General features: G+C 43.4%; 1 protein-coding gene and 1 long non-coding RNA gene across 3 annotated transcripts; one reads left to right on the top strand and one right to left on the bottom strand.

The window, feature by feature from the left end:
* Positions 1 to 28: 28 nt before the first annotated feature.
* LOC122497427 lies at positions 29 to 17,345 on the top strand. Of its 2 annotated transcripts, none has more exons than XR_006301108.1 (3): positions 29 to 198; positions 1,239 to 1,361; positions 16,560 to 17,345. It is a non-coding gene; the product is annotated as an uncharacterized LOC122497427 (long non-coding RNA). The 2 variants fall into 2 exon arrangements; XR_006301109.1 differs by lacking the exon at positions 16,560 to 17,345 and adding an exon at positions 6,468 to 8,534 and having other exon boundaries at positions 42 to 198.
* On the bottom strand, positions 2,122 to 24,974 carry MATN3 (matrilin 3). The gene is made up of 8 exons (XM_043604474.1): positions 24,674 to 24,974; positions 19,106 to 19,672; positions 15,696 to 15,821; positions 14,798 to 14,923; positions 12,792 to 12,917; positions 9,039 to 9,164; positions 5,093 to 5,203; positions 2,122 to 2,938 (listed from the first exon to the last, which is right to left on the bottom strand). Exons 1-8 carry the CDS (start codon positions 24,888 to 24,890, stop codon positions 2,883 to 2,885), a joined length of 1,455 nt encoding a protein of 484 aa, XP_043460409.1. The 5' UTR covers positions 24,891 to 24,974; the 3' UTR covers positions 2,122 to 2,882.
* Positions 24,975 to 25,121: the final 147 nt, after the last annotated feature.

Raw genomic sequence — 25,121 nt, 5'->3', positions numbered from 1 at the left:
CGGGCGTCGTGCGCCTGCGCGGAGATCGGGGTGTTGGAGTAGCAGCAGACAGCAGACGGCACTTGTGGTTGGGGCTAGTTGCTTTGTTTCTGGGCCTTTTTGCCCTACGCCTGGGGGGCCAGCTCGGTGTCCCTCAGCGGCTTGCCTTCACCTCAGCTGTTTTCTTTTCGAGCGGCTCGTAGAGCAGGCTAAACCTCAGTAGGTCGCGGTGGAACTTGCCTGGGGTGTTAAAATCAACTCAAGCAAAGGCGCCTGAGGTCACGGTGATTGGGTATTTTGTAAGCCCCAGAGACCCAGCATTGTGGAAAGTCATTTACTGTGTTTGGCCGGCTGGCGCCGTGGGCCACAAGGAAGCGCCAACGTACATTTTTGAAGTCTGTAAACCTTCCCTTATTCCTTTGAGGATTGGAGAACCCTCTGGAGCAGTTTTTAGGAGATTGCGTTTATTCTGTTTGTTTTAGAACTTTTTAACAGCTTATTTCAGGTGTTACTGCAGCCCAATGGTACATGTCAAGGAATATATATATGAGCTTTGGGCCATTGCAGCATGTAATTGCCATTTGGGCATAGCCTTCCGTTTTTGAATAATTAAAGTTGGTGTTTGATCCCTGGCCTGAGAACGACTATTCTGTATTCTCTTTTTCTACCTTAATTCTTTAATCTCCCTTGTCCTTTTTGAATGCTTGGAGAGTTACAAAGCACAGCAATTTGGGCACGGGGTAGAAAATCCCACGAAATTACTTAGTCTAACCCATTTTCTAATTTATATCTGATTTTTCCTTTTACCATATTCTGTGGCCACTGCTGTTGAGTTGTATAATCTAGAATGTACTTTATGCAGCAGTAGCAGTAGCAGCAGCAGCTAATTTCCCCACCTAGTCTTTCCCAATTTCAGGCAAATAATGTTCAGATCCTTTGAAGGGAGTCTGTTGCCTCACCCAGCACATTCAAGAATTGACAATGCTCCCAGTGCCTTTCCTATCAAATCTAAATCCCAGCTAAAATTAGATTTTCCTTGGATACCGAAATGTCTACTATCATGCCCCCATTCTAAGCAAGTCCATATGCTTTCTGCCTCCAAGGCCATCTTATATATCCCCTGATGTTCCTGTCCTCTCTGCCAATTGTGCCTAGCCGAATGTACAAATTAGGTCTCCCTGAGAAATTCTTTCCAAACGTAACCCCCATCCCATTCAGACAATATATTTGCTTTCAAATGTGTGTATCTGTTTTTTCAGCATCAAGCTGAATTCTGAAGATACGTTGGCACTTGTGCACAAGCTCCCTATACTGGACTCATGAAACAAACCAGAACTATCTAAGTCAGGGGATTCCAATCAACTGGTCAAGTTTAAGAGATGGTAAGTTGAAACTGGTTGTTGGTGGTCACACTCGAAAAATCATCTCTTTAAATACTTTCCCCTAGTGCTTGCACGTGACTTCTCATTTATTCCTTCTATAGCACCTTTTCTCTATGATATATTAATAGATATTACGGATTCTGTGTTGAAATAAGTTTGGAAAATAATACTGCTCTAAGTCATCTCCTTTCAAAAATGTTGAGAAATAACCATGTATGTTTCATATACTGTATACTTCCTTGATGTATTTATTTTTCATTTCTTCCTTTTAAAGTTTCTGTTTTAGATTTTTGACTGATTTTGGGCTTACATCTGTAGGTGATATTTATTTTTCAGGTGCTTATGTTAATATACCTTCATTATTTTATCCAAATTTAGATAATTTTGTTCTATTCCCTCTCCCAAAATATTCTCAATTAAAGCTTATTTAACCTGAATTTACATTTTTAACCTTAAAAGTTATGAGATTATAGGAAGAGTTACCACATTGTGTCCTTTGATAAGAAACTGTTATATATTCAAAATAATTGTTAATTCAGTTTAAGGAAATATGTTAATAGACAAAATTGATATGGGTCACCAGAAAAAGTCATGACAATAATATGTAAAGATATTAACATTTTATTATACTAAAGACAATACAAACCAAAAAAAAAAAAAATTCAGTAATACACAATTTAAAGGACTGTTTCTCTAAAAACTATAAGCTTTCAAGCTGAAAAATAAAATACATATATCAAATGTATAAGTGAAGAATGGTTACGCTTATCATTAAAATTTAAAAAGACAACATTACTTTTGTTACTTGTTAGAGTGATATTTATAAAAATATAATTTTATTGATTGGATCCTAAGGTAAAACAGTAAAGATAAAGTAGGATAGTTTTTCCTTGGTATAAAGTTATAACACTCTTAATTCAAAACTAAAATCTTTAGTTACATGTTTCTTATAATGTTTCATGTAATGTTCACTTGATCTATTTTTAGAGATGTGTATTACAATCCCCTGATCACAGCTTCAGTAATACTCTAGCAAAAAAAGAGCAAAAAATAAAGTGTTAAACAGTGCTAAATTATATTCACCTCAATTTAGTTATATGAACTTTTTTATGTGTAAATACTCCATACAATTTACACTCTGAGTAGTAAGTCTGGTTTATACTATAAATACTGTCAAGAGAAAATAGGTCAAAAGTTCCCATTGTAAGTATGGTTATCTTACTAATATAAACATTTAAAAATTAAATGGCTCAATTGGTAAATAAAGAAATATTAAACTTTTCATTCTATTTCCTACCAATCATTTCACAGTCATAGCTTAGAGACACTAAAGTTTGCTCTTAAGGATGTGAATGTTTATTTCCTTTAAAAAATGACACTGATTCTCTAGAAGATCCTCATACTGTTTATCCAGTAATATTCAGGCAATTGCAAGGGCAGATATTAGCAGGAACATGGAAGTATGCAAAAGTATCAAACACACCAAGGTCTCCGTATTTCCAGGTAAAAATTTTGAGTACTTTAACGATGTATTTGTCCAGATTCATTTTCTTGCAGCTTCCCTAAAATGTCATCAAGTGACTAGTTGTTAAGGCCAATGCCTTTTTTTTTTAAATGTTTTTTATTTATTTTTGAGAGAGAGAGAGACAGAGCATGAGCAGGGGAGGGACACAGAGAGAGGGAGACACAGGATCCGAAGCAGGCTCTGGGCTCTGAGCTGTCAGCACAGAGCCCAACACGGGGCTTGAACCCACAAACCATGAGATCGTGACCTGAGCTGAAGTCTGACGTTCAACCAACTGAGCCAAGGTACCCTTATTTTTAAACATCAGAAAACAGAAACACAGTTTCATACACTTAAATACAAGATAAATGAGAATAATTACATTCTATTGTAAATAAAGAAGAAAAAGAGTGAAATTATTTTCTCAGCAAAATCTAATTGAACCTAAAACTCCTAAGTTCTGTTCTTTAGAGTCCTATTACAAAGCAGTGGTCTTCAGAGATGATACAGAGCCCTTGTCTTCAAACTTTTTGCTCCGATCCCCTAAAATAATTTTGACAAATAAATGCTGCCTTGTGCATATTTAAATTAGATGAAAATTTTCATCATAAATTTTAGTTACAAAATATGTAATCTCTGCCATTTTAAAAATACTGATTTTTTAAAATAAAATCTAAATAAGTTTTCCAAATGTCCTATGTAATATTAATACCATATTGAATCAATACCTACTATCATTCTTCCAAAATAAAATATTTAAAATAAAGGAATTTGTATTTCCTTGACTTTATATTTACTTTCTACTTTCTCCACAGAATTTTATTCTACTTTGAATCTTGGAAACCTTTCTTGATCTCTGTTAACACTTCTTTGAAATAAACTTAACACAAACAAGCACATAAACATTGATATTGAAATTACCTTTAAATTAATTTTCTTTGACCATAAGGCCTCCAGTATTTTTAATCATCTGGATTGAGTTTTAATTACAACTAATATGAACATGTAATTTATCAAACAGCAAATAAATTACAAATTTTGGCATAAAATTACTAAAAATGAAAGATGAAAGGCAAACTTTAATTGGAAAAGTATCTCTTAATGGAATAAATTGGGGGAGTGGTGTTTATGAGGCCTTGATTTAAAAACTGTTGAACCATCCATCCCTTTGTTTGGCTCTCTGGAGATTTTACTTTTCCAAGAAGATCACCTTAGAAGATTGAGGCTGGTAGAAGATTGAGGCTGCCTTCCTGGTGTAAAGTCAGGAGAACAGCGATGTGAAGTGAGAAATGGGAACAGAGAATGCCAAGTGAGTCCCTGTAGCATTTTAGGCAGGTCAACTTAAGGATTTGCAAATGAATTTGGTGCAATTTTCTGTGCAACACCCCCATGTCCCTATCACCATTTGAATACCATTCCTCTAAGATCCCTAGGGACAGTGTTGTTAACTTGAGCTAAGAAAAAGTACTTTTCCTGAATTACTCCTTTGGTTAAAGAACTGATTTTTAGGGGTGCCTGGGTGGCTCAGTCGGTTGAGCGTCCGACTTCGGCTCAGGTCATGATCTCAAGGTTTGTGAGTTCAAGCCCCATGTTGGGCTCTGTGCTGACAGCTCAGAGCCTGGGGCCTGCTTTGGATTCTGTGTCTCCCTCTCTCTCTGCCCCTCCCCCACTCATGCTCTGTCTGTCTCTCTCTCTCTCTCTCTCTGTCTCTGTCAAAAATAAATAAAATATTAAAAAAAATTAAAAATAAAATAACTGATTTTTACAGTTTCTTAGATGGTACATTTTGAAATCTTACACATTTCTTACATGTTACCTTTTGAAATCTGCTTTTGACCACTTGGCTAGCCAGTATATGTGCTGTCTGAGCTATTGCCTCACTAGTCAGCTAACTCATTCTGTACATGCACAGATTCTGAACTGAGCCATATTAAGGGATCCTAGCATAATAGCTCCATCTGTTAATAAGAACTCAATTAGCATATACTACTGGAAAAGCACTAGAGAAACAAATAGGCAGCTTTTAACATGTAAATACTAACTGGGCAAAACAGTCTATTAAAATATTTTAAAAGAACTCTAAAAAAATAAACACTGTATTACTATTGCTCATCTTAAAATGTAATGAATAGGGCCCTTATCCCATGGAATGTCCTAAAATGTTTGGCTCAGTTGTACTACCAAGGGTGGCTTAAAGCAGAAGCAGAAAACCTTCCAGAAAGGATATGTTTGGCGTTCAGTCTCTGCAGATAGGAGTTGACCTTATCCTGGAATGCCAGAGTGGCTTCACATCCACAAGCATCTTCTGTGGAGATGAGTCTTCGTGCTTCTTGAATGGCTGATGATGACAGTATACAAAATGTTATAGCTAATTAGAAATCATAGCAAGTCAGGAAATCTACAATTCAATACTTCCATTTTTAAGACTTACCTAAATGCATTTTCCAGGAGGTAAAAGGGTATAAGCACACAGAAAGAGGAGAAAATACTTTGGAATGCTAATGTCACAGAAGAAATTGAATTAGATGTTGGGAAGTGCTTACAGTTGCCAAAGCTGGGTGTTGGTTATATGAGAGTTCACTATATTCTCTATACTTTTGTGATCGTTGGAAACTTTCCGTGATATGAAGGAAAATTTTAAAAAGTTGATGTAGGCGCAAGCCAAACATACAGAGCTAAGATAATTAATCTTATTATGATACTGTGTCCTTATTAAGACATGAAAATGAGGAAAACAGTTCTCTCTTTGGCCAAAATATTCAAGGATTTCATGAATAAAATGAAATAAAGGGATTAAATTCAAGGATAATTCCTGATGTCCTATACAGACTCTTATTCTATTGGATGGTCTGAATTGAGAGTTCTAGTTCTTACCCATAAATACTTTGGAACTAAAAAATTCAGGTTGGTATCAACACTTAAGCAAAGAACCTGGGAGAATGATAATGCTAACTTCTAGTTCTCTCTGAAATACAGTGAGGCAGCTATTCCTACTCAGTATCACAGCCCCCAAAGTTGCCTAACAGAAGTAAGAGTAACTTCCCAGGTCTGAAGACTGGTATACAATCTTGCAGTCGGGTGGTACCACCGCCTGAGGACAGGGAGTGGTCCTTTGCTCCCACATTTTCTCCTACATTCTACAAAGATAGGCTTTTGAGGGGACCATAAAGATAGGCTATTGAGGGGACCATAAATTCACTTGATTAAATATAATCTACCTGCCTGTCCAAATCCTGCTGACTTTTAGGGATAGCCAATCCAAACCAGTCAGTCAGTAAGCCAGAAAGTAGCTACTGAAATTAAGTACATGCCCATCATCCCTGTACAGAGCATATAGTTGGCACTTAGAATACTTTTCCAGTGTTATCTCGCCTGATAGACTATAAGCTCTATGAGGGCAAGGGCTTAGCGGGGTATTCTAATTAAAACACTCCACAGAAAATTTAAAACTGGGATATAGCACAATTGAAAGTTGAGAGAGAGATCCATTCACAATATCATCAAAAAGAATAAAATCTTTAGGAAAAATTTAACAAAAGAAGTACAAGACTTATACACTGCAAACTACAAAAACATTGATTTGTCTCCCATTCCTTCCTCAGGACCTGACAGGGTACTAGATATATGAGTAGCTCCACGAACACTTGCTGAGAAAATAAGTGAATGGCTAGACAAGTGAGGTCGTTACCTAACCCGTCATAAATTATACTGGAATCCCCATTTTCCAGGAGAAGAAAAAATGCCCAAGACTGATGTTTCTGAGGATTAAACACCTAGATAGGGTGACAGTACCCTGACATACTCAAATTCTAGAAGCAAGCTGCTCCCTATTACCCTCGCCCTCCTCAAGAAGCTGATCCATCCGTACTTCAAATGAAGAAGTAATTACCAAGTAACCGTCAGGGGCCATGGAGGATGCTAGGAATACAGACATCTACTATCTTCAGGGATTGGAATTCACAGTCTACAGGAGCATAAATATACAAGTCCCAAACTCTGACTTTGCTCCCCAAATCTGCTTCAGCCTCAGTCTACCTCACCTCAACGGAGATACCCCATCCTCCTCCCAGCTGCTCAAGGCTGAAATAGGAAAATCATCCTTATTCCTCTCCTGCCCTATTCCCTGGTTCCTGTTCATTCTGCCTCTGAAAAGTATCTGAAATCATCTTGCTTCTGTCACCACTGCCACCCTCCTCGCCAAACTGGGACCACTGCAACAGCCTCCGACTGGTCCCGTCTTCTGCTTTTCATCCCCTGCAATCCACACAGCAGGTAGGGTGACTTGTGAAAATATAAACAGAATGCCTCTGCTGCTTAAAACTCTCCAGTGACTTCCCATTTCCCATAGAATAAAATATAAACTCCTTGCCCTCACCCCAGTAGATCAGCAGGACTTGGCCCCTGCCTCACTCTCCCAGCTATCTAATACCACGCTTCTTCTGGCTGGTCATGCTTCCCTCACACTGGCTTCTCTCCCCTCCTCTCCCACCAAAGCCACCACCGCACAAGCACAGACTGTGGCATTGCTCTCCCTCCACCCGCCAGCCCCCCAATCCCAACCTAACTATGGCTGATGCTCGGGTCTCAGATGTCACTTCCTCATCCAGACACTCCCCCAACCCACACTGAGGACCCTGTTCTTTACCCCTGGCTCTTATTTCATTTATAAATTGTCACTTCCTTGTCTTTTCCCCTTAGACTATTATCGAAGACCATACTTATTTTGTTCACAATTATATACCTAGTGCCTAGAACATAGTAGGCGCTCTATTTGCCGAATGGATGAAGGAATGGTTGAAGGAACACACAAGTAATCACAACACAAGGCATCCCGCATTGAAAGAGGGTGGAGCTCAACAGAAGTAGAAGGGGAACCCTGGTAGAGGGGGTAAAATTAAAACTAGGCCTGGAAATTAAAGAAACAAACAAACACTCTTTTGCAGTATTCGATTCACACAAAGTAATTTAGAGAACACTTATGCAGGTAATGAAGCATATTGAAAACAAACACTAATAAAGTTACTGCACTAATGAAAATATTATGAATACTGCTGTAGACACATCCTTTAGTAAAAATATAAACACAGTCTAGAAGATATTTCCAACACACACACAAAAAAAATTTATATCCAGAGATGTGAAGAGTTCCTTTGAGTCAGTGAGAAAAATACAAATAACCAGATAGAAAAATAAGGGCATAAATAGCATTTCCCAATAAGAAACTGAAATGACCAAAAAATACAGGAAGAGGTGCTTAACGTCTCTAGCAACCAGGAAATGAAAGAAATAAAGACCACGGGGAGATACTTTTTTGCATCGATGAGACTGGCAAAAAATTAATGCAACAAAACCAAATGTTGGCAAGGATGCGGTTCTTGGATTTTGACGAGCAAAAGCGGCAAGGGAAGGGGATCCCAGCAGAGGGTGGAAACGGGCAGGGCATGTTTCCAGAATATCCACGTGGTGGAGCACAGGACGTGGAAAGGAACGAATCTGGGGATAAAGGGAGTGACCGGGTGAAGAAGAGAGGTCACCAGGGGCAGGGAGAGAGGGGACAGGTACAGAGCTTCAGTTTGCAATGATCAAGTGCTATGGATGGAGTGTGGGATGGTTGCACAATAGGAATGCACTCCACTTAACTATACTTTTAAAACATCTTAAAAATGTTTTAAAAAAATTTTTTTTAATGTTTATTTATTTTTAAGACAGAGAGAGAGCATGAAGGGGGGAGGGTCAGAGAGAGACAGAGACACAGAATCTGAAACAGGCTCCAGGCTCTGAGCTGTCAGCACAGAGCCCGATGCGGGGCTCGAACTCACAGACTGCGAGATCATGACCTGAGCTGAAGTCGGACGCTTAGCTGACTGAGCCACCCAGGCGCCCCTTAAAAATGTTTAAAATGTGAAGTTGTATGTTATGTGTCTTACCACCACCACAACAGAAACTCTAACTTAGGACGGGACTTTGATTAGAAAGAGAAACAAAGACAGAGGAAGGACCCACGAGGGATGAATGGCCGTGGGCAGAATGGTTTCGTTCTGAAGACAACTGGGAGCCACTGGAGGATTCGGACTGGGAGGAACAATCAGGACTGTGCTTCAGACTTGGAGAGGAAGGCTTCCTCCTGGAAGATTGTCCTTCCAAATGACATAGGCTTGAAGTCCAGTCTTTACCTGAGCACGTCTTCCTGTCTTCATTCAAGGTGTAGCCGGCATAACACTCGCAGTGATAGGCCGCTGCCCCGTCATCCACACAGATGTGCTGGCAGCCGTGAGAGCCCAGAGCACACTTGCTGAGAACTGGCCAGGAGCACGGCAGGAAAGAAAATATTCCCAAGTTACAGCAGGAAACCAAACGCAGATTTCTGGGTGAGAAAAGCTTCGGTGTGGAGGCAACAGATGCTGAGGATGAACACTTCAGTTGTCAGCAACAAATCTCCCACTTTTCAGGAGAAAGGCCTGTTTTCCTGTTCTACATCTCACATGCCTCTAGCCTCGCCTTTTCCTGGCTCCCCCCTTTTCCCTTTCATTTCTTGCAGATATCTAGGGGGTGCCTTCTCTTTCTTTCCTGCCTTGCTCCCGGCCAGTTCTGACTTCGATTATATGGCTCAGACCTTACCTTTGGCTTTTCCTGATGACCACGAATGCCTCCAACATCTCCAGCCACACGTGGATCATCATCACCATCACCAAAAATAATGTATTAGAGACCTACTTGTGCATGGAGCTAAATTTGATGCTGTGTTGACCAACGGCCTGGTCTTAAGAGTGTACAAAGTGGGAAAAGGGTGCCTGGGTGGCTCAGTCAGTTAAGCGTCCAGTTCTGGGTTTCGGCTCAGGTTATGATCTCATAGTTTGTGTGTTCGAGCCCCGCGACAGGCTCTGCATGGACAGTATGGAATCTGCCTGGGATTTCTCTCTCCCTCTCTCTCTCTCTCTGCCTCTCCCTGGCTTGCACTCTCTTTCAAAAAATAAACATTAAAAAAAAAAAGTGTACAAAGTGGGAGAGAAAACATGAGCCTGAGCACATATGCACACATACACAAAGAGATAGCAATAACAGTGATGATGGTGAGGAGATGTGTATGTTTGGATAGTGAGGGGTTTATTATCTGTCACAGTAAATATATTACAAGGAGGTAGATGGTTTGCCCAGATTTGAGTGGAGAGCAGACAAAAGTGCTGTGCTTGTCTGGTCCCATGTCCACACTGGCCCAGGACAAATGAAAACAGCAGGTCTCCCTTAATAAACCCAGAAAGTCTTTCATGGAAACACAGGTTCTTCGTCCAACATCACAGGAGACCAACCTAACTGGTTTGTCCCCTTCTAACTCTTAAGTGTTCCTCCACACTCAGGAAACTTCCATGGCTCACTATTACCTATAAAAGAGCTTTGGGGCATCTGGGTGGCTCAGTTGGTTAAGCGTCCAACTTCAGCTCAGATCATGATCTCACCGTTCATGAGTTCAAGCCCTGCATCCGGCTCTGTGCTGACAGCTCAGAGCCTGGAGCCTGCTTCGGATTCTGTGTCTTCCTCCCTTTCTCTCTGCTCCTCCCCCACTCACACTCTGTCTCTGTCTCTCTCAAAAATAAATGAACATTAAAAACAATTTTTTTAAATAAAAAAGCTTTGAGTGAAATGCAAGTCTCTACATAATTTATTCATAGATCATCTTTCCAGCTTTAACATTGATATTCCCCTTCATTACTTCAGATTTTTCTAGCAAAATGCCAAATAGCAGAATGTTTCATTTTTCCCCTCATCCCAGGCTACCAGCGGCTCTACCGACAACAACGGGCCATGCCTCCACCCCCAACCCCCCCAATCTGGGGCTCCACATTTAACCTACAAGCCTTGCTACCGGCCAGCAGGGAAAGCAGACCATTGGAGGGGATGTGACCCAGGTTACGTACCCCAGCTTTAGAACAGTATCCATCATTACTTTAAAATATATAAACGCTAACTTTCCACAACCTGGCCTTGCTCTTCTAGCTACCTTTGCAACCATGAAACAGTATGGCTTGGTGTTTGAGAGCATGTGTAACCACCAGAGTAAGGGCCTGGGTTCAAATCCTCACTCTGCTACTCACTAGCTGAGTGACCAGGGCCAACTTATTCAACCTGTCTGTGCCTTGTTTCCTCATAAAGTTGCTCACAGCAAATGCCTAGAACCATGCACAGCATACAGCAGGCACTGAAGAATGTTGGATATTGTGACCTGGGAGTACTGCCTGGGGTAGTCTGCCCTAACTGAACACTTTCTTTGATTTTTTCAAAATAAAATGTTCTACTTTATTCCATAATATCTGTTAATTTAAGTGTACATTTGTTTAGTTTCCTTTTTCGAGGTCTTCAGTGTTCCTGGTGGCTTAAGGTACCAAGTGGGATATTTGTAACCAGTTTGAGAAGTACAGCCATGAGGCTTCTCCACCCCAACGGACTTAGTCCTATCACCGAGCAAACCAACACAAGCCACTCCCCTTGGCCATCTGGCTCTCCAGTCCTCTGTCTAAACCTTCACCTTCCTCAAGGCTCACCTCCTGCCCTACCCACTCCATACCCTTCTCCAGGCAGCCCACCTCCCCAGCATCCACAGCCCTCGGTTACTGTCTATCCCTCTTCCTGGCTAGTCTCTGCTTTCTCAAGGTGTTGGTTCTCTTTGCACCCAGTCTAGAAGTTGCTCAGAGACACAAAATGCATTTCTTTACATCCCAACAGCATTTTGCACAGTCCTGGAAAAAAAATAGGTACTCAGTATTCTTTAATTGATTTGTTTTGTTTTCTTTTTCTTTTTCTTTTTTTTTAAGTAGGTTGGATGCCTAGTGTGGAGACCAACATGGGGCTTGAACTCAGGACCCTGATCTCAAGACCTGAGCTGAGATCAAGAATCAGACGCTTAACTGACTGAGCCACCCAGGCACCCCTATTTTTCTTATTTTTTTTACGTTTATTTATTTATTTTGAGAGAGAGAAAGAGAGAGAACCAGAGAGGGGCAGAGAGAGGGGGACAGAAGATCCGAAGCAGGCTCCAGGCTGACAGCAAAGAGCCCGATGCAGAGCTCCAACTCACGAGCAGGGAGATTATGACCTGAGCTGAAGTCAAATGCTTAACCAACTCAGCCACCCAGGCGCCCCTCTTTTTTTTTTTTTAAAGGGAATTGGTGATTTGCCATTTCCCTTATTCTCTCTTCAAAAGGTCACATAATATCTCTCCTCAAGGGATAGGAACATATACATAAAAATCTTTTTTAAAAGTTTGAATATGCCAAAATTAAACACCGCCTTGAGAGGCACAAATTTCTCTTAGAAAGTGTTTTTACATTATAAATGCCACCCTGTTCTGCCAGTGAGTTTAAATCAAATTAATGAGGATTGGCCAAGTCATAAGGCTCAGATTCACTGAAGATTGATCATCTAGAAACTGTCAGGGAACAACTTACTTCAAACTTACTGGAAGATCTGTGTGGGTCTAATTTAGTCATTGACAAAGTCTCCTTTACTAAAAGGATCCAGCTTTAAGATTAACACTACAGAAAAGTTCCTGGCCAAGTTTTAATTGGAAAAAGATCAGTTCAGCCTATCACACCGAATAGTTACTGTCCAAATGACTTCCTCTAAAGTTCCCATTTGCTTTACAAGTCCCCAGTATACAGAGCTATAAAATTTTCCTGGATAAAGACCCTACATTCAATTAGCTCTTCTCATCTCCCCCCCTCCCTACCCATTTCTGAAGTGAGCTGTATTTGCAAAATGAAGCGAGCTCACTGCTGTCTGAGCTATGTGTGTCTTCGTCTATAAGTACCGTGGACGGTCTAAAGTCCGACTCTTTAAACTGTCTTTAAGAATCACTCACTACGTGAATTGGAACTTGGTTTCCCTGCCATACAAAGAGCCAGCAACGAAAGAATTTGTTCAGTGGACCTTACCGGAACACGTTTTATTATCTGCGTTCAGAGTGTAGCCTTCGTAGCATTCACAGTGATGAGACCCACCTCTGTCATTCACACAAATGTGCTGACAGCCATGTGTACCAAAAGCACATTGATCTTGAGCTGCCAAACAGAAGTCCAGGAGAAGAGAAATGAAAAGGAGAAAATTTTTGGATTATCCATATATAACAATCTTCTTACTTGCAGCTAGAAATATATAAGAGTCAAACCTATTACAAACTTTCCACAGCCATCCGTACTATTGGCTCATACTGGACGTTGGCTGAGTTAAACAAAATCCTGCACACACAGTGCTTATTCTTCATCTTTCCCCAACTGATCTTCAAAATCACCAAGAAGGAGTTTTTATAATCTAAGTATCTCATAAATACTTTCTAAAGCATTCCTTCAGGACTTATTGTATTTACGCTGAATCAGAGGGATACGAGCAAATATGGGGCTAATTACACTAGATTTAGAAAGACATCAAATTTGAATCTGAAGAAACTGTAATTCAGCCCTCTCCTGTTATAAGTGAGGAAACTGAGGGGCGCCTGGGTGGCTCAGTCAGTTAAGCGTCTGACTTCAGCTCAGGTCATGATCTCGCGATTCGTGGGTTTGAGCCCCATGTCAGGCTCTGTGCTGACAGCTCAGAGCCTGGAGCCTCTTTCGGATTCTGTGTCTCCCTCTCTCTCTGCCCCTCCCCCGCTTACACTCTGTCTCTCTCTCAACAATAAACAAACAGTAGATAAATAAATAAATAAGTGAGGAAGCTGAATCCAAAGGAAACCAACTGACTCAGAGCAGCATCAGAACTCAAGACCCAAACTCAGTGCACTTTTCTGTATGTAGACAGGATACTTTTCTTTTTTTATCTTTTTTTTTTTTTTAATTTTTTTTTTCAACGTTTATTTATTTTTGGGACAGAGAGAGACAGAGCATGAACGGGGGAGGGGCAGAGAGAGAGGGAGACACAGAATCCGAAACAGGCTCCAGGCTCTGAGCCATCAGCCCAGAGCCTGATGCGGGGCTCGAACTCAACGGACCGCGAGATCGTGACCTGGCTGAAGTCGAACGCTCAACCGACTGCGCCACCCAGGCGCCCCGACAGGATACTTTTCAACTACTTTTTATCTTTAAACTTTTCACTTTGAAATCATCGCAAGGCATATGAAAAAGTTCCAAAAATAATACAAAAATTCCTGTACTCACCCATCTCCCCAAATGTTAGCATCCCATACAACCGTGGTACAATTATCAAAACTGGGAAATTAACGCTGACACAGTACTATTAACTAATCTACAGACCCTCATTCAAATTTTGCCATTTGTTCCGCCACTAACGTCATTTTCCTGGTCCAGGATCCAATCTAGGACCCACATTGCATTTCATTGTCACATGTCCCTAGCTCAGTCTTTATCTTTCATGACCTTGACACTTCTGAGAAACGGTGGAAAATCACTTTGTAGAATGTCTCCAAGTTTAGGTTTGTTTGAAGTTTCCTCATGATTCTGGATGTTTAGCAAGAATACAACAGAAGTACTATGGTGCCCTCAGGACATCATGTCAGGAGATGCATGATGTCACCACAGGGCATTACTGGAGGTGTTCACTCTGACCACTTGGTTCAAGTAATGCCTGCCAGGTTTCTCCACTATGAAGTAACTGTTTTTCCCATGGTAGGTAATAAATACCTTGTGGAGCGTTCTTTGATTTTAACCTACTAAAAACTGTCTCCAGCATCTGGAAAGCACTGAAAGGGCTGGGTACAGAGATGGAAATGAACAACACACTCATGCGTGTGGCCCATGATACATACATCCTGCCATTTCTGACTTGTCTAATAAGACTGGTCTGACTTACTAGACAAGTCAGAAATGGGAAAACCCCAAGAGAGAAAAACCAACCAAATGCCTTGTCAGCATGACCTACGCCTCCAACACCAGCGAGGGAGGCATATAGATAGGGAGGTAGCAAAAGTAAACCCTCCTCTCCCACTTACCTGAACATGTTTTCTTGTCTTCATTCAAGGTGTAACCTTCATAGCACTCACAGTGATAAGAGCCAGTTCTATCGTTCACACAGATGTGTTCACATCCATGAGTGTTAAGAGCACACTTATTGATAGCTATAAAAAGATGATCGGGACAAATGTAAACACACAGAAAACGTGGTAAATTAATTGAGCCACTACACACACACACACACACACACACACACACACACACATACTGCTACTGAAACAAGGCAGCTCAGCACAACAGGAAGACTACAGGACAGGAGGTTGGGAACTAACGTCCTGCGTTAGCTCTTTCACTAACAGACCCTATGACATGGGTAAGTCTTCTTCCTCTGTTGTGTCTCCATTTCATCGTCTATAAAATGAGTATGTTGAATTAAATAATCTCTAAGTTTCCTTCCTCTCAAAAACTTTTTTCTAGGATTAAAAAAAATAGACCTAATTCCCATCTTTATTGATTATATGTGAGTATTCATATACTAGATGAATGAGAACCTCCCTAAACTTTCTTCTGTGTCTAAATTCAATAAGCAGCTTTGGTCACAGGGACAAAAGGGAAGCTTGTATTTAATTAAGTAAAATCCAGGAAATTTCCAAATCCTCAAAAGGACCAAAAGTGTTGGCCCCCTTCCTTCCTAACCCATTTCCCTACTAACCCTTTTCTCTAAAGCTAATAATAAGTACTATAAATAAGCTGATTTAGATATTACCTCACTTTTCTCCTCTCACTTTTCTGCAACAATTTTGGAGGAAAAACGTGGATAAGCAAGAGTAAGCCAACCAAAAGGCAGTCAGGAGAAAAGCATACTGCCAGTCCAAACCCTAGAGAGTAGGTCCCCAGGTAAGTAGCAGTCAGACACCATCCCTGAGCAAGCCTCACCTGAGCATGTCTTCATATCAGCGTTCAGGGAATATCCTTGGCTACACTCACAGTGGTATCTGCCTTCCCCATCACTGATGCACACGTGCTGGCACTGGTGTGTGCCAAGTGCACATGGGTCCAGGGCTGTGCACAGGAAGTTTACAATAGTCAGTATCGACACGTAAGACACATTCCAGATAACTCTCTTCCATGTCAGAGAGACATCACTCTCTGGGTTCCTCTCCAATTATAGTTCACTATAAACACTGGGTATTTGTTTTTGGCCTCTGGCTTATTAGAAATACCACTCTTCAACTAATAATGTTATGAATTTAAAATTACAGATTTTATTGTCAACTCTCTCAAAGAGAAAGGAAATTTTGAATTGGGAGCCAAAGCCAAGTACTTACATGGGTCAGGTCTTCAATTTATCCACCTGTTCACAAAAAAAGACTTTTTACTTCCCAACTGCAAGACATGGGGAGAACTACAATGTACTTCTTGAAGGTCTACGAGCTAGCTGGCCTATTGCAGCCAGAGATCTGGTTTCCAAGGGCTCTATCATTTGTGTCAAAACAGAAGTCACAGGCAGGCATCCCTCTGGGCCTGGAACTCTCTCACTCTTGGGCGGCAATACATATTTGAACATGCAAATGGTGGAGGGCAATGCCTGAATGTGCAGCATGGAGCTTGAGCCCAAATGTTTATGTATGAAACTTCAGGGCCTCTAATATCTGCAAGGAGAATAAACTCACATGCTTGATGCAAGCAGGTGAAAAGAAAAGGAAGACCAGAATAAATGAGATTATGTTAGCTAAACTCCATACCCATCGTTTCACTCCTGGAGTTGTTAATATCTCATTGGATTATTTTTTTCCCTAGTAACACACCTTGAAGAAGAATCAATGAATTTAGTCATTTCTGAGAAACCAAGGAGGACTGTTGGAGGAGGCTGGCATCCCTGGGCAGGTAACCCAGCCTCGACTGCTTTGGCAACAGGTCAAGGCTAATATTTGCCCAAGAAGGGCCTTTTCATGGGATGATCTTTCCAACCCGTTGACTACAACAAGCTGGCCCTCAGTCTTTTTTCCATAGAGAGGGGATTTTTTCCCCCAGAACAAGCAGGCCTTTTGTACCAGAAGGAAAAGATTGCCACTCACCACTTGCTACTTTATGGCCTTCAAGCCCAAACCCAGGTGCTAGCTGTGAGACCCAACTCTGCCACAGACCAGCATCTTTATGGAAAAGCTCTCACCCACAAGCATAAGGGGTTTTCCTGGGAGAAAGAAAGCCATGTTCTTTTGAGAAACCAATGAATACTAAGTAGATGCCACCAAAGCCAAGGATAGCTTGTGAAGGCCCAGTGTCTTGGGACAGGAAAGACAAGGGGCCACCAGCCAGGTCTGGTTGAGATGAGGCCAAACTTAGCTCCAGACCAAGACTTCATCTCCCATTTCCTGACAAACTGGTGATTGCTGAGTTCCACATTAATTCTGATATAAAGACTCCTTGAAATTTGCAATTGTAATTATTGATTCACTTGTTTGTCTCATCACCACCCCCAAACTATTTTTATTGCTTGATAGTAGGGAAGGAATATCTTTATCTTCATATCATCAGTGATTAATTAATACACATCAAATAAAGAGATGGGGAATAGATTACATAGCAAACGGTATCTACATTTTAAAATTCACCTGAACCAGGGGCACCTGGGTGGCTCAGTTGGTTAAACATTCAACTCTTGATTTCAGCTCAGGTCATGATCTCATGGTTTGTGAGATCGAGTCCCATGTGGGGCTCTGTCCTGACAGCATGGAGTCTGCTTGGGATTCTCTCTCTCCCTCTCTCTCCACCACCCCTCTGTTCATGTGCACGTGCGCACACACATACATGCATGCACTCGCTCTCTCAAAATAAATTAAAAAACTAAAAATAAAAAATAAAAATAATAAAATTCACCTGAACTAAAAATTTGCCCATACCTGTTTGGATAACTCCATGGAGGGCTTTTTTTTTTTTTTTTTTTTTTTAATTTTTATTTTTGGGACAGAGAGAGACAGAGCATGAACGGGGGAGGGGCAGAGAGAGAGGGAGACACAGAATCGGAAGCAGGCTCCAGGCTCCGAGCCATCAGCCCAGAGCCTGACGCGGGGCTCGAACTCACAGACCGCGAGATCATGACCTGGCTGAAGTCGGACGCTTAACCGACTGCGCCACCCAGGCGCCCCCTCCATGGAGGGCTTTGAAAGACTATACCTCTTCATGATTTTAAAAACTAAAGCATGAATATAGATAGATAAAGATAGACAGACAGATAGATAGATAGTAGAAAAAAGAAACTTAAAAAAGTATGAGTCTCACACATTCATAACTCTGATCAGTGACTAAAAATAAAGCCCAGCCTTAAGTAAATTCATATTCATGGATTTGACTGCTAAAAGTTCCAATTAAATTAGCATGCTCAGGGGTGCCTGGGTGGCTCAGTCTGTTGAGCATCCAACTTTGGCTCAGGTCATGATCTCCCGTTCGTGAGTTTGAGCCCTGGGTCAGGCAGGCTCTGTGCTGACAGCTCGGAGCCTGGAGCCTGCTTCAGATTCTGTGTCTTTGTCTCTCTCTGCCCCTCCCCTGCTCATGCTCTGTCTCTGTGTCTCTGTCTCAAAAATAAATAAATTAACATTAAAAAAAAAATTTTTGTTAATTAACATACTCATATTCAAACTCCATCCTAAAGGGAAAAAGACAGAAGGACAGTAACAATGATTTTTTTTAATCTGCTTCTTGCTACCTCACAAGTGAGCTGAAATCCCAACCTCCCTAATTCCTAATCCCATCCTCCATGAAGAATAGTCAGAGGAAGAACAAAATCTGAAAACTAGTGTATCTAGGGAATAAGCAGAACCCTGACTGCCAGTTACACTGGAAAACAGGCCAGCTGATCCTTCCATGGACAGACAGACAGCTGCTGCTCCTTGTTTTCTGTAGGAAAACAGGTAGAATTCTGTGACATCCAGAGATGGTAAAGCTAAAGAAAATATCTGGGGAAAATGGAGTTGTGGGCAGAGGGGAGAAAAGAGGTGTCTTGAGTTTTTTATTTTTATTTTTCTCTGACCCCATCAGGGAACAGCAGGATCATTTATCCTGGATATTTCTAGACCTTCACATTTCTAATGCAAACATGAAGATTTTATGAGCAAACCAAGTTACATATAAAGCAACTCTATATTCCTAAACCAACAAAGTGTGTTTATGTTGGTAAAAAAAAAAAAAAAAAAAAAAACAACACAAGAAAAGCACTGCTTATATTTTGGTTTTCCATAGAGTTTCCACCCCCCCCCCCAAAAAAAAGAATAAATCTTTTATTTCTTTTTCTTTGGATACACAGTGTCTGAATACAACATCTTTTCTATTTAGGAGCAAAGACTTACCACAAAAGGTCTCCTGGAATCTAGAGGAAAGTTTCTCGATGACCCCATAGGTCTCCACATAGAAAACATGCTCATCTAGGGGCTCACTGGCGATCATCTTGAGGGACTCCATGTCTGCCCGGTCCACACCCACGGCATAGAGCTCAATACCAGATGCCCGGGCCCGAGCGGCCACCTCATTCACCTGGTCCTGAGGTCTTCCGTCTGTCACAATGATGGCCACCTTAGGGATGTTGGATGTGGGCCCCCGAGCTCCTGCCTCCACCGTGAAGGCCTCATCCATCGCTGTCTGGATAGCCAGACCCGACATGGTGCCTGTAGACAAGGGTGTGATCCTGGCCACAGCCTGCTTCAGCGACTGCTTATCCGAGTGGGTCTGGAGATGGAACTCAATCTTCACGGTGCTAGCATAGTTCACTACCGCCACCCGTGTGTCCGCCGCCCCAATGTCCAGAGTGTCGATTATCTGGGAGACAAAGGTTTTCACCTTGGTGAACTCCAGGGGCCGCACACTGCGAGAGCTATCAATGATAAACACCAAGTCCAAGGGCTTGCTCTTGCAAACACCTGCAAAGGTGGGTGTGGGAAAACAGGCATGACTAACCAATAATCTGATCCCAATCAGCAATGGAGTCATCCTCACACCCAGAGAGCCCTGGTGTTGGAGACCCCACTGTCTGTTATCTTCCCCCAAGACCATCCTCCCTTTAGACGTTGAAAACTCCAAGGCCGTCCAAATTCCTTACTAAGAATTCACATCAGGGGGTGAAGTTTCTCCAAATATCTCACCTACAGGCTGGCTGAACCCCAAAATTTCACCTAGAACCTCATCCCTCTGCTTCAAGTTTTGTTCCCAAGATTCCTCTTGACTCCCAGGAATGAATGGATTCCAGATCTTTCTCAGGCACCTTGGCCATGAGCCAATGGGACAGTGTCCCTAAATGGTGTGAAAGGTGAGCTCAGGACAGCCTACCTGCACACTGTCCAGGCCTCACAGACACCTCAGGCAATGCTGCAGTTCAAGGCAAGCACACTACTGCTTTTCTGGAGATTTCCTTCTCCTACTCCAGTGCTAAGGAAAAACTGACCCAAGGGAAGCCCTAAATGCCCCCTCCTTCTCATCATTCATCAGGTTTAGCAAACTCTGGGGCCCCACAAGCCTGAGAGTGGCAAGCAGAATGACAACAACTTAATCTGACCCACGTGGGATGCCTGGGTGGCTCAGTCGGGTAAGTGTCCAACTCTTGGTTTCAGCTCGGGTCATGATCTCACGGTTCATGGGTTCAAGCCCTGCATTGGGCTCTGTGCTGATGGTATGGAGCCTACTTGGGATTCTGTCTCCCTCCCTCTCTGCCCTTCCCCTGCTCGCTCGGTCTCTCTCTCTCTCTCTCTCTCTCTCTCTCTCTCTCTCTCTCTCTCAAAAATAAATAAACATAAAAAAATTTTTTTTTAAATCTGACCCATGTCCGCTGTGCTTCCAACTCTGTGCGTGTGTCTGGTTTTCAGAAGCAGAGACGTCCACTGGTGCCCACCCTCTGTCCCCACCAACCTCTCATGGTCACCCCCTTTTCACTTTTTTCATCCACCAGATACTTTCTTGAGGGCCTCCCACGTATTAAGCCCTGGGGCTACAGAAGCAAAGGAGCTTGTATCTTTCCTACTTAAAAGTACCAAGCAAGTTGCAGTAACACCGCAAAGCTTTGTTTCCGTCTCTGCCTTCTTCTCTTTCTCCCCAATCTCATTCTACACTCCTCCCTCTCCCAGCCACCAAAATCAAGTCATAAAGTCAGGACTGGCTGAGAGAAAAGCCAGGTATTAAACATCTTTTTCAATTCATTCCTCCTCCTCCTCCTCCTCCTCTACACACACACACACACACCACTCATCATACACACCAAGTCCTAAATGGAAATGTAACTGATGCTTGAGCATGAAGCATCAACCAGGGTTCTTGCCTTTCTTAGCAGGGGGCTGGAAGGTGATGCTACTGTAAGAAGGCAATTTACACAGTGATCTAGGGGAAAAGATGGATTCAAAACAAACTCCTAGGCAAGACGGGTTGTGACAGAAAAAGCCTCTATATAGTTTTCTTTAAAAACTGAAATTTATCGGGGCGCCTGGGTGGCTCAGTCGGTTGGGGGGCCGACTTCGGCTCAGGTCATGGTCTCGCGGTCCGTGAGTTCGAGCCCCGCGTCGGGCTCTGTGCTGACAGCTCAGAGCCTGGAGCCTGTTTCGGATTCTGTGTCTCCCTCTCTCTGACCCTCCCCCATTCATGCTCTGTCTCTCTCTCTATCTCAAAAATAAATAAACGTTAAAAAAAATTTTTTTAAATAAAAAAAAATAAAAACTGAAAATTATCCTCTTGGTTTTATCCAGCTTCCTGGAGGTATTCAATTAAAAAAATAAACCATACCTTATTTTCAATAACATCTTAGAGATCACAGTTATTGTACCAACACAGTAACTCTGTGAACAACCTTCAGAGGTGCAGAAGTTGTTTTTATACCCATTTTACAGGTGAGACGACTGAGGTTCAGGGAGGTGTAGGAGTCAGAAAACAGCAGATCATGGACTAGATTCCAAGTTTCCTGACTCCCAGCCTAAAGGGGCTTTTCACTGCATGGCTTCCTCTTTCTGAGGCAGTATTTTCCACCACAAAAAAATCAACATTATCTCATGTACCTAGTAAACATCCTGCTTGTTGTCTCTGAGTCACCACCCTGAAATATGCTGTATGTCATGTATTTAGTTAAGTCAAAAGGAATTAAGTCTTTAAAAAAAAAAAAAAAAACCCAGAATTTCATTTCATCCCTTGATTACCATGCATCAGGGACAAGGAAGAAGAATCATACTGAAAATCCTCCATGGACATAGATATAGGTATTTCTGCATAACTGGAGTAAAAGGATAAATACATGGTGAGCCCATATTTGACAATGATTTCACTAACACCCAAATGGTGTCCTTACTAACGCCACGGTTGTGTTCTTTTAGTAAATATGCATGATTCCTTCCTTCTCACATGGAATCCTGTGTCAGAGGGTTATGGTGGACAGAATCATGCTCCCTCCCCGCAAAGATGTCCATGCCCTAATCCCCGGAACCTATAAGTATGTTACTTTATCTGGGAGAAAGACTTTGCAGATGTGATTAAGTTAATGACCTTAAGAAGGGAGTTCATCCTGGACTATTGGGGTGGGTCTGATGTAATTACAGAGGCCCCTAAAAGTGGAAGAGAGGCAGGAGACAAGACTCAGCCTGCCTTTGGTGGCTTTGAAAATAGGGAAAAGGCCATGAGCCGAAGAGTGAAGGCAGCCTCTACATGCTGAACCGGGCAAGGAAACAGTCTCCCCTAGACCTTCCCCAAAGGGAAACAGCCCTGCTGACACAATTTTAGCCCTTTGAGACTAGTGTGAGACTTCTGATCTACAGAACACTTACTTAATACATATGTGCTGTTTTTAAGTCATGAAGTTTGTGCTAATTCATAACAGTATCAATAGAAAATTGGGGCGCCTGGGTGGCGCAGTCGGTTAAGCGTCCGACTTCAGCCAGGTCACGATCTCGCGGTCCGGGAGTTCGAGCCCCGCGTCGGGCTCTGGGCTGATGGCTCAGAGCCTGGAGCCTGTTTCCGATTCTGTGTCTCCCTCTCTCTCTGCCCCTCCCCCGTTCATGCTCTGTCTCTCTCTGTCCCAAAAATAAAAATAAACGTTGAAAAAAAAAAAATTTTTTTAAAAAGAAAACTAATACAGGGAGGCTCAACGTCGATGGCAAGACATTCTGTGAACATCTGGTTACTTCCTGATTGGACGCCCTCTGCAATATCACTGGTTTTGAATCTCACCCCCTTTACTAGATAGATGGCAGCGCTTTGATTCTCAGAAACCAAGAAAGTGAGAATCCGAATTTCCTAAAAGATTTCCATACTTCCAATTTTTCTGATTTCTGATAGTCCTGCTAGAAATAAAAGCCTATAGCAAAGCGTAGCAATTTCTGGGTGCAGAAAGAAGGCAATTTGAAAAAGGGTGACATGTGATGTTTATTAAAGGCTTAGCATTCAAGATCAGTTTGGATTTCAAGTAATGCAGGACCAGTGCTGCTTTGGAGGAACATGAACACCCCATGCGGAATCCCTCCTCCCTCTCCCAGTCCCATCCCCAAGGGAGGTGGGTCAGGACCAAGAGGTAAGGTTACCTTTTAGAAGAAAGGCTTCCCTACACTCCCAACCCCACCCTTCCTCCCATCCTGGAGCAACCAGCTGGCTACCACTGAAATTAACCTTTGTGAACCCTGGTACTCCCTCGTTCCAATGCTGTCACCATTTCAAATCCAGCCCACTGGGGCTGACGCAGGAATGAGTCCTTTGGCTCCTTCTCAACATTATCCAGAAGGTGCAGAAGGGGAGAGACAAAACAAATCAACCTGAGGCATAAAGCATCACTGGATGAATGAGACTGGAGACCCAGAAAATGGTTTGATGCAGCCTGTCTTCAGCAAGACTGAAACTGGACATTTTGGTAATGAAGATAAAGTTGTATGTAAACCATTTTAAGAGCTTGGTAGACTGTAGCAGTGGAAAGACCCTTGTGTAGGATTTTAGAGCCCTCAGGAGTTTTATTCTGGGCTCTGACACTGATTTGCTCAGCCATTTGATAAACCTCTGTTTATGTGCTTTTAGAGGTTGTGTCAAATGCTCTTCCAGCTCTGCTGTACTAGGAACCTCTGCCAGAGGAACCAACTACTGACCAATCAGGGAAACGGAATTGTTCGCCAAAGACCCAGTGTCCTGGTGTTTGAGGATCTAAGTGAGTAAAGGTTGGGATTGGGACCCAGTCAGTTGGAGCAGAACACCTGGTCTTGGCAGAAGAAGACGTGGAGACCAGGATGGTTACAAGACAGGTCTGGGGCCTCTCAGGTTTCCTTCTTAGACTCACACCCCCACCCCACCCCCACCCCCGATATCCCCCCCTCCCCTGCCTCCACCCCGTGTGAAGTCCAGTTTGATTTCTGGTCCAGATCCTAGAGTGGATCAAGACAGCCTGAAGGCTGTGGCCAGGGGAGGAAGGGTCACACACACAGAAGTGGGGCTATCGATGAAGTGATTTCCAGAGAACTAAAGGCAGAATCTCAGGAAGAAAAGGTTTGTTCAGAGGTAGGGGCTGGCACCAGAACGCTGAGAGGCGTTCCCGCGCTGCCCCATCCTCCAGGCCCAAATTGCAGACGTAAGTGCCTGGACTTTGAGCTTCAGGTGACCCAAATTCTAGTCCCCACTAGGAGTGACTTTGGGCATCGCCCTTCCCCTTTCTGGACCGGTTTCCCCCACAGGCTTCATCGGGGAACGGGATTCTTTGTCTCGCATCGCAGTCTGGCTCAGGCTGGGATGGACGGAACACTTGGCGGCTGCACGGGGCTTCTCCAGGTCGATGCTCCGCTTCCCTTACCACTCATCCTTCCCGCCTGGGCCTCCCTCCTTCCCTCCCTCTTTCCCTCCCTCCCTTCTGCCGGCTGTCCCTCCCTGGTGCCCGCTCGCGTCCCTCCCGAGCCGGGGTCCCACTGCCACCCCCGTACCTGCGCCGCGGGCCCCGCCGGGCTGGCCGGTCCCGGAATGGGGCGCGCCGGTGGGGGCAGCGGGGGCAGGGCGGCGCCCGGGGCTGCCCGCTGGGCCGCGCATCCCCAGCCTCCGCGAGCCCGGGCGGGCCAGGGGGCCGGGGGCGGCGGGGGTCGGCGGCGGCAGCAGCAGCAGCGGCCAGAGCAGCAGGAGCAGTCCCGGGAGGTGGCGCAGCATGGCGGGCTCTGTACTCCTGCAGGGGTCTGTCGTCGAGGGCTCGCTGGTTCCTGCAGCTGCGGGCCTGAGCCCCGCGCCAAGGAGGCCAATTTAAAGGTCCCGCCGCCCCGCGCCCCGCCCACCCCGCGGCCCCGCCCACTCCGCCTGCCGGGCCGCCAGAGCGCGGGAGGAGCGGCTGGGCGCCGCGCCCGGGAGGAGCGGCCGGGCGCCGCGGGAGCCTGTACGCGCATT

This window comes from Prionailurus bengalensis, chromosome A3 (assembly GCF_016509475.1).
Source record: "Prionailurus bengalensis isolate Pbe53 chromosome A3, Fcat_Pben_1.1_paternal_pri, whole genome shotgun sequence".
Taxonomy (NCBI): Eukaryota; Metazoa; Chordata; class Mammalia; order Carnivora; family Felidae; genus Prionailurus; species Prionailurus bengalensis.
Note: the sequence above shows the minus strand (reverse complement) of the source record. Positions and strands in the feature narration are given on the sequence as shown.